Source organism: Tupaia chinensis, unplaced genomic scaffold (assembly GCF_000334495.1).
Source record: "Tupaia chinensis unplaced genomic scaffold, TupChi_1.0 Scaffold000542_1, whole genome shotgun sequence".
In the NCBI taxonomy this organism is placed as follows: Eukaryota; Metazoa; Chordata; class Mammalia; order Scandentia; family Tupaiidae; genus Tupaia; species Tupaia belangeri.
In genome coordinates, this window is record NW_006160055.1 from 3,612,885 (window position 1) to 3,622,356 (window position 9,472).

Below are 9,472 nucleotides of genomic sequence, written 5' to 3' on the forward strand. Positions count from 1 at the left end.
GTTTCCCATTATGCCATTGGAGAGGAGTGGGAGCGATTGTCTGAATCTGGCTTTAAACTCTCATGCCAGTGCTTAGGCTTTGGCAGTGGTCATTTCAGATGTGACTCATCTAGTGAGTAGCTTGCTTTGTCCATCCACTTGTCAATCCATCTGTTCTTGTTCTATGCATTTGCACTCATGTGCCAAGAAAGCATGTTTGGCAGACATGGGTTCTTCCAAACATGAAGCAAACAAAGGAATACTGTTTGACTCAAAGTAATATTTTGCATCATAGGAAAAATGATGGGAAATGTTACTTGTTAAATACTGCTTCATTTCAAGGGTTATATGCCAGTATACCTGTTTACTAAAAATAAGTTCATTGTGATAATATGACATTTGAAATTTTCTTAAAATGAATCAATAAGGTCAAACTCGTTGGAGTCAGGTCTAATTAAGACTATCAAAGACACAGAGAAATCCTAAATCTCTTTAGTCTTTGATTAAAAATTATTTTATTTAATTTTATTCATTATTATTATTACTTTATTTTTTTAGAGAGAGATTTTTACTATAGGGTGTGTTCACTTGCCAGAGAGACTGAAAGCAAAAAAATCACCACCCCAGGGAATGGTCATGCCGTGGTCCCTTCTCTAGGCTTCAATGATTTTTGGCGCATTATCATTGGTACCTGGCATGAGTTTTATTCCACTGGGTCAGGGATTCAAACTACAGTCAACTGCATGGGAGTCCAGGGACAAAGTCATTTTGCCATCTGCCAGTTCCTATTATTATTATTTTTCAATTTGACCAGAGACACACACAGAGAGAGGGGAAAAGTGAGAACCCAAGCCATCAGGTCTGGGACTCGAACCATGGTCAGCCATGCGGGAGTCCTGTGCCTTAACCAACACGCCAACTGCTGGCCCCAATCTCTTTAGTCTTTAATGCTGAGTGAGGCAGGAGGTGAACAGCAATACTCAGAAACACTTCTTGATCAACACAAACCAAAAATACAAATAAACACATGCACATCTACACATAAAACCCAAGCAGCTTGAACATTGCTAGTAACATCAGTAAAATCAACCTCAGTAGAAAAATATTTGATTTTCAAATTATAGTGATTTTAATTTTTCAGATGTTTTTAGTTAAAATAATCATAACTTTATTATGCTTTGAGATCTAGTATTTATTTATTTAGAATTTATAAACCTTTTTTCCCCTGTTTTTAGAAGATGGAATTATTGCCAGTTAGTTTTTGTTTTTTGTTTTTTTTTTCCCCTTTTAAAGGTGTTAGCTATCATACCTAATAAAGGGGCATCTAAAGCCATATATGGAAATCATACTCTGTTGGAATGAAATATAACAGACTTTTATTTTGTTTCACTATAGGACACATGCGCTCACTACAGACAGATAAACAGAAAGGGGGAAATTGAGAAATCACTCCTCAGAGCATTTGCCCATGCTACAATCACCTCCCTTCTGTTTTCCTCTTGAGATTTTTGGCATGCACACACACATGCCTGGCCTGAGTTTCAAGTCTCCAGCTCTGGGAATCATATCTCAGTTGACCATATGAGAGTCCAGCACCTTAACCAGTACACCACCTGCTGGCCCCTACAGCCAGTCTTAAGCTCCTTATGCTGAAAGACATAAGAAGTTGCAGAGCTTTGCATTGTTCTTAGGTACATTCAGGCACCCTATCCTTCTTTTCTTTTGATATTTCAGTATAAGAATATCACTTTTACTGAAACCACTTTACTTGTTCTCCTGTTTACTCTTGTAATTTTCCGGAGCAATTTTTTTTTTATTGAGTCTTTGAATTAAAACTACTGGCTCTGCCTTCTTTCCATGATTTTGCATAGCACAAAAGAGGTTTCTTAGTCTATAGCTGAGTTTGTCACAAAACAGGTGATTTTTTAAAAATGAACTATTGTATTTCTTGTTTTAACATGTGGCATCAACTAGGTTTTTGTTTTTTGTTTTGTGAGAGAGATTTTGCTATAGGGTTTGTGCACTTGCTGGAGACAGAAAGGGAGAAATCACCCCCTTGGAGGGGATGGCCACACCACAATCCCCTCCTCTCAGGATTCTGGGCATGCACGTACACGTGCGTGGTGTGAGTTTATGCTTTCAGGTGTGGGACTCAAACCATGGTTGACTACCTGGGAGTCTAGTGACATAATCATTATGCCATCTCCTGGTCCCTAACTAGGTGGTTTTTAACGTATATAAGACTTTAGGTGCAATTGTCACAGCAGTTTTATAAATTCATTATTTATGTGATTCTTTGGTATAACATACATATTTGCCTAGATATCATAATTGTCTCAAGTTTTATAAATTCATTATTTACGTGATTCTTTGGTATAACTTACATATTTGCCTAGATATCATAATTGTCTCATACCATTTCTTAGTTTGAAGAAGGCTGGATTATTGATGACAATGGAAGTAGTGTGTTATATAAACTGAAATGCATTGTTTTAGGATAAATCTTAGAGATTAAAAGTAATCTTTTATGTATAGTAGTTCAAATATATATAAATTGTGTCTTTTGGATTCTCCTCAGAACCAGTCTTTTATTTGTAAAGATAATAATCATTGAGTCTCTTACCGCTTTTTTGTTTTGTTTCGTTATGCAAGTTTATTCCTTTATTCTTCCCATTTACATCAAAATAGTGGTGGTGTATAGAAACCTGCTGATCTTTGTTTCCTGGTTAACTGAATATCATTGTATCTAAGGTCTCCACAAATCGAATAGTAATTGTTTGCATTCATAATTTATTCCTACAAGACTATTCCAGTCTACTTTAGTTTTGCACAGTTTTAAACCTTAATAGTGAGAATTCAAATGAAAGTCATTCAAATATTCTAATGCCATTACTCTGGCCGAATAAGTAGAATCTTAAAAATGTTCTGAAAAATGTTAAATGGTAAAAATAACACCTTAAAATCCAGTCTCCCAAAAATGACTCATTGTAGGGATTATGAACTTTACTTTTCTTTGCTTTTTCTTTCAGATCCATGGCTTCGAAAACCCTGTGCCATGTGAGTCATAACACACAAATAACGCTTTGCTTATGCCTTCCCTACCCCTGCAGAATGGTGCCATGACAATGGTGTGAACTATAAGATTGGAGAGAAGTGGGATCGTCAGGGAGAAAACGGCCAGATGATGAGCTGCACCTGTGTTGGGAACGGAAAGGGAGAATTCAAGTGCGATCCTCGTACGTCATCACAGATCATTTTTAGTACCTTATTAAGCACTCCCATTTTCATTACCTGGCTATAACTCTCACCCACAGAAATGATTGGAGACTTTAGGTCTCCTTCAGAAGTGAACAGTGGGGTTTGTTAATCTTTTGATTCGGGAGAGCGGAGACAAGCTTTCATTTTAAAAATGAGTCATGATTTAATGTTATTACCGGGCACTTTAGCACTTTTCCAACCTGAGTATTGGACCATTATCTGCAGTGAAATGGTACAAGAAAGCTTTATTGGTCTGTACATTCAACTTTTAAAATATGATATCTATCTTCCCATTAGACCCTTTCCAGTTTATTAGATCAGGCTTTTGGAAATGCAGCCCCAAGATCTGTATAGCAGTACCTTTATTATGAATGGTTCACATAACTATGTGGGATTCGGGCTGTGATGGTACAGATTTTGGACAGAAATAGAACCCCACTTACTGTCAAGTCAAGCCTGCATTCCTGTTCATCTTACATGTGCTTCCAACTTGTGCCCATTTCTAGATGAGGCAACATGCTACGATGATGGGAAGACATACCACGTGGGAGAGCAGTGGCAGAAGGAGTATCTTGGCGCTATTTGTTCCTGCACATGCTTTGGGGGCCAGCGGGTAAGACCAGATGTTGAAGCCCCTGCACAAATGTGCAGCACACACAGGTGTGCCACTGCCCCTTAAATCGTGTCCCAGTACCTTATTTCCTGTTGGCACATAGCTGCTGACACGAGGTTCTGGAATATTCCCCCCCAGTTCTTCCTCTTCTTGATAGTCTCTCCCCATGCCGACTAGTCTCAAGTTGTTTGTATTTTTCAGCAGCTATCATGACAAATGCTGTATAGCACTGGCCTCCAGTTCCACATTGATGGACAGGGGTCCCTGTGGCATGGTGTTTTAATATTTTGAGTAACGCTTTGGATCTAGGAAATGCTACTTCTGTGTACCTTCCCTCAGTCCAAAAATAGATTCTTGGCCTAGGTCTAGCACTAGGCTAAGTAATTCGGAATAAACAGAGGCAATGAGAAATGGTCCTCTTAATGAGATTATTGGGGACATTAAATTAGCACACATTGCAGTCATGCTAATGAAGTAAGGTTCTAAGTGGACCCGACGAGTACAGTTCTGGGTAGACTGTTACCAGCAAGGCTTCCTGGGAAAGAACATGAAGTGCCTAGGTTAAGATGGCTACAATTTGGTTGGAGGAGAAGTTGACAGACAGTAAGTACACTACCTGGGAAAGGAAGGCGCTGGCCCAGCAAACCAATCCTGTGTCTACTGTGCCATGGTCAGAAATTAGATTAGGGACTTGGTAGGTGGCGTGGTGATTGAGACTCTGGACTCCCACGTTGCCGGCCATGGTTTGAGTCCCAGACTGGCGACTTGCTTTCTCACTTCCCTCCCACCCTCTCTCTGTGTGTGTCTCTCTCTAGGCAAATTAAAATAAATGAATAAGTAAGTAAAAATAAATAAATAGTTATTTAGAAAAAAAAAAAAACAGGGAAAGAAATTAAATGAGAATAAGTGGATTATGAAGGGTTTAGTATTCATTATGTAAGCCAGTACTTCCAATCATTTCTAATATGTGCTCTACAACCTAACAAAAAATGCTGTCCTCCTCCATATTGTTTGAAATTTCAGAATGAAATACTGTTGTAACTCAAATAAAAGCAATAGAACATAGCAGTTCTTTGAAGGCATGTTCTCCACCCCATGGTGAGATTCACTGGTTGATGCATTTGGCATTAACTAATTATGGGTATCCAACGGGTACCCAAGGAACAATGAAAAATGGTCTTTAGGATGAAAAGTGGTCTTTAGGAAATTTAACATGGCAGTAGGGAAGGTCTTCAGGGCTTGTGTCTGCCCCATGTTCATGAAGACCTGGGGAAGCTAATAGAAACTCATCTCTTTCGACCTTAGTGGTTGAGGTGGGGGGAGGCGTTCCCCATTCTAATGGGGGAGAAGCTATGAAGTCTCTCTCTCTCTCATTAACACTTATAAAGACTGTGATCATAGAACATATCCATCTTATTGTAAAAATGCGTGGTAGAGTGTGAATTCGTTAGAAATAATTCGATTTTGGTCTCACCTCGGCATCTTCTTTTCATGATTTATGCACATGAAAGCTTTCATGTGTGATACCTACACTGTTCTAAAGTAAAGTGCTAAATAAAATAAGGCTAGTGTAGGAACTGTTACATTTCATATGAAAGCAAGACTCATGGACTCTGGTAGTAGGTATTTACTGGTATTATGTTACATGGTCTACAGATGACCTGCATCAGTCCAGTTTTTACTTCCTTCCAGCTTAAGAATAACAGTGAAAGAAAACACAAAGAGTCTTGCATTTCCAGCAGAGATCTCAGGGAGGAATCTCACTGGCCCAGTCTGGTCCTGTTCCCATCGCCCATCACATCTCTGGCCAGATGATGAGCCACCATGTCGCTAGCTACAGAAGCTTAGGAAAGGTGTAGTGATGTGGTGCAGTAGAAAGAGCATGACCAGGAGTCACCCCAATTTCACCCGTGGTCCACCGTGCTACTTCTCTGCTCTCTCTGAGCAAGTCATTCCTCTCCTCTGGGTCTCTATTTTCCTTGCTTAAAAAATGAGGATGTTTTGACCAACAAATGGCATAATGGTTACATCACTGGACTCCCACATAGTTGACTACAATTTGAGCCTCAGACTCAGCAGCTTAAACTCACGCCTGGTGCATGCGTGTGTGTGTGCCCAAAATCCCAAGAGGGGAATGGAGAAAGGATGGTGGCATGGTCATCCCGCCTGGGGAGTGATTTCTCACTTTCTGTGTCTCTCTCTCTCTCCACCAAGCACATGCACCCTGTAGCAAAAATCTCTCAAAAAAAAAAAAAAAAATGAGGATGTCTGTCCATAAGATCTCAAGTCCTCCTAAAAGCTGTAGGGTCCTATGAAAACCTTTTCTGTCATCTAGTGCAGTACTGATGAAGTTGGGACAGAGCCTTATAACATTTCAGGGGAAAGGGAAAGCATAACTAGACAAAGGTAGATAAAAGACAAGGAAATACGCTGAAATGTGTTCTAAGACTTACAAATGCATGAAGTTATCCTCAAAGCTACCTTGATGATTACTTATATTTCACCAACACATAAGACCCAAATGTCTTCAACTCCAGCACAGGGTTCTGATGTCCTTGACGTATCATAAACCCCATTTCATGTCATACCTCTCCTCTCTTAGGGCTGGCGCTGTGACAACTGCCGCAGACCAGGGGCCGAACCCAGTCCTGAAGGCTCCACTGGCCACTCCTACAACCAGTATTCCCAGAGATACCATCAGAGAACAAACACTGTAAGTGCATTTGTACCTTGAGTGTCTCTCCCCTGAACACAATTAGGTACATAGTAGGTCCCTTGTAGGGACCTTTTTTTTAAGTAACCAAAAGCTTTTGTTTTTGTTCTTACTTTGACCATTGAAAAATATCTTATAAATGGCTTAAGTGGAACACTATATTATGAAACTTAATTTAAGTTATAATTTATTGAACACTTGAATGTCCCTATTGCCTAGTATCTTACTAAGTTCTTGCAGCTAAAAGGAAGTATTCCACTTATAAATGGCTGTCATAGATGCATCCCTCCCTTTGCTATTTTGTTCTGCACACTTTGTAGTTATTTGCCAATAATGATTTCTTCCTTCTTCCATTTTGACAGAATGTTAATTGCCCAATTGAGTGCTTCCTGCCTTTAGATGTACAGGCGGACAGAGACGATTCCAGGGAGTAATATTTCCAACCTAGAGGAGCAAGATTCGCTCTGCCAAGTTCATCCAAACTGGAGTGATGTTAGCAGACCCATCTTACAGTGTTTGTTTCTTTAAGCTCTTTGCTCTGGAGTATGTTCTCCAGCTCTTCGGCTCAACTCACAGCTTCTCCAAGCATCACCCTGGGAGTGTTTTTGAGACTTTTCTCATAAATGAAGGCAGTATGTTGCCTGCTCAGTTTCAAAGTATTTAATACCGCTCAGTATTTGAAATGGAATGATTCTAACTCGTGATTTGGTTTGGGATCAATAGCGAAGCATATGCAGCCAACCCAGGCACAAAATGTATTGAAATGATATTACCAACATTTTCAGTAGGAAAGTTACCCAAACACTTCTGCTTTCATTTAACTGTCTGGCCTGCAATGCTGTAGGAACGGCATGTCCTTGTTACTGTGATACTTAAAATATCCACAGTACTCACTTTTTCCAAATGATTCTAGTAATTGCCTAGACATACCTTTCTCTTACCTGTTATTTATCAATTTTTCCAGTATTTTTATATGGAAAAATTTGTATTGAAGACACGTAGTATGCAGTTGATAAGAGGAACTTGGTATAATTATGGTTGGTGATTATTTTTTATACTGTACGTGCCAAAGCTTTACTACTGTGGAAAGACAACTGTTTTAATAAAAGATTTACATTTCATGACTTGAAGGTCATTCCATTTTATATAAGGTACTTTTGGGGAGGGGAATAAACCTCATGAATGTTCTTTTTTCAATTCTGCAAACGTGAAAATCTAATATGCAAGGCTCTCTGACTTGGTAATTTTAGTATGAGATGTTCTCAGTCTGCCACTAGAAAAGCACAGGTTCGTTTTAATCATTTCATCTCTGTAGCAATGGAACTAGCTTTGTATTTTCTGTTTTGCCAGATTTAAGTGGACTCAAATATTTATTAAGCTCATCAGCTAGGTTTTGAGAAGTAGAATCATGGGATCAGCAGTTAGTGTAATGGCTATGTCACTGGACTCACATGTAGTCTACCGTGGTTCGAGTCCCAGACCCGGTGGCTTAAACTCATGCCAGACGTGTGTGCGTGCATGACCAAGATCCTGAGAGGAGAATGGAGGAAAAGGGATTGTGGCGTGGCCATCTCCTCTGGTGGGGGGGGTCTCGCTTCCTATCTCTCTATCTCTGTCTTTCTGGCGAGCACATGCGCCCTATAGTAAAAACCTCTCAAAAAAAAAAGAAAAACACTCTGGACACGTGTGCACACATGCCAAAAATCTTTTTTTTAATCTTTTTTTTTTTTTAGAGCGCACACACCCTATAGCAAAAACCGCTCAAAAAAAAAAAAAGTACAATCACAATAAACTTTAATTGCTGTTTTCTAACCATTATAATTCTCCCCTCCCCACCTCCTCCTTTGCTTTCTTCATTGAATAAACATCTATTCAAAGAGCTTGCCTGCAAGGAAGATTTTAAAAATGTGAAAACTACTGGAATGGCATAATGTAGAGGAGTTTTGTCTTAGGGAAAACCCTTGTATAATAGCCACAATTTAACTTGTCTTAATTCATATTAGCTGACACGTGCATGACTTGATAAACTCCCTACTGAACATTGCTGTTCCTAGTCTGCGAAGGTCATTTCCTTTTGAATTTCACATTGAGGAAACAATCTTTGGAATTAAATCTGACATCTGGGGGACCAGGGGGGTGGCACAACAGTAATGCAACTAGATCCACATGGGAAATCTCCTGGGTTCACGTCCCCAAACCTCCCTGAGCAAACCTTGGGGTATGTGCCCAGGATCTAGCCTGGCTAAGACTGGAGTAGACTGCATCATTGGGAGTGCCACTCTCTCTCACTCTCTTTCCATCTCAGAAGAAACTTAAAAAAAGAATAAAAGGTGGGACCAGCAGTTAGTGTAATGGCTATGACACTGGACTCCCATGTAGTCGACCGCGGTTCAAGACCCAGTCCCGGTGGCTTAAACTCACCGGGCATGTGTGAGTGCGTGCCCAGGATCCCAGGAGGAGAATGGAGAAGGGATTGCAGCGTGGCCATCCCCCTGGGGGGTGACTTCTTGCTTTCTGTCTCTCTGTCTCTCTGTCTTTCTGGCGAGTGCACGCACCCTATAGCAAAAACTTCTTAAAGAAGAAAAAAAGAAAGGAAGAATAAAAGAGGGCTAACTGGGTAAGGGAGCCAGGTCCCACATGGCTGACCATGCAGGTGGAGTCTCAGCCCCAGCAGCTTGAAAAACACGCCAGGCTCGTGTGTGCCTGTGTGCCCCAAATCCTGACAAGGTGGAAAAATGGAGAGGGGATTGTGTGCCCATGCCCCACTGGGGGATGCTTTCTCTCTTTTCCTGTCTCTCTGTCTTTGGACTATTTTTTAAAAATCAGAAAGTGCAGATTGAGGTGATATTAAATGACCATCTATATTTTGGGGTCATCTTTGCTCACTAGAGGGAGAATATGATCCAGTA

At 40.2% G+C, this 9,472-nt stretch overlaps 1 protein-coding gene across 1 annotated transcript in view; it reads left to right on the plus strand.

Annotated features, from left to right (window-relative positions):
* Nucleotides 1-7,687, plus strand: part of FN1 (fibronectin 1) — a 92,156-nt gene extending 84,469 nt beyond the window's left edge. The window contains 5 exon segments of the mRNA XM_027775298.1: nt 1-112; nt 3,090-3,215; nt 3,744-3,850; nt 6,453-6,563; nt 6,926-7,687. The exon segment at nt 1-112 is cut by the window's left edge and continues 27 nt beyond it. Coding sequence (XP_027631099.1) covers nt 1-112; nt 3,090-3,215; nt 3,744-3,850; nt 6,453-6,563; nt 6,926-6,997 — 528 coding nt within the window. The 3' untranslated portion in view covers nt 6,998-7,687.
* Nucleotides 7,688-9,472: the final 1,785 nt, after the last annotated feature.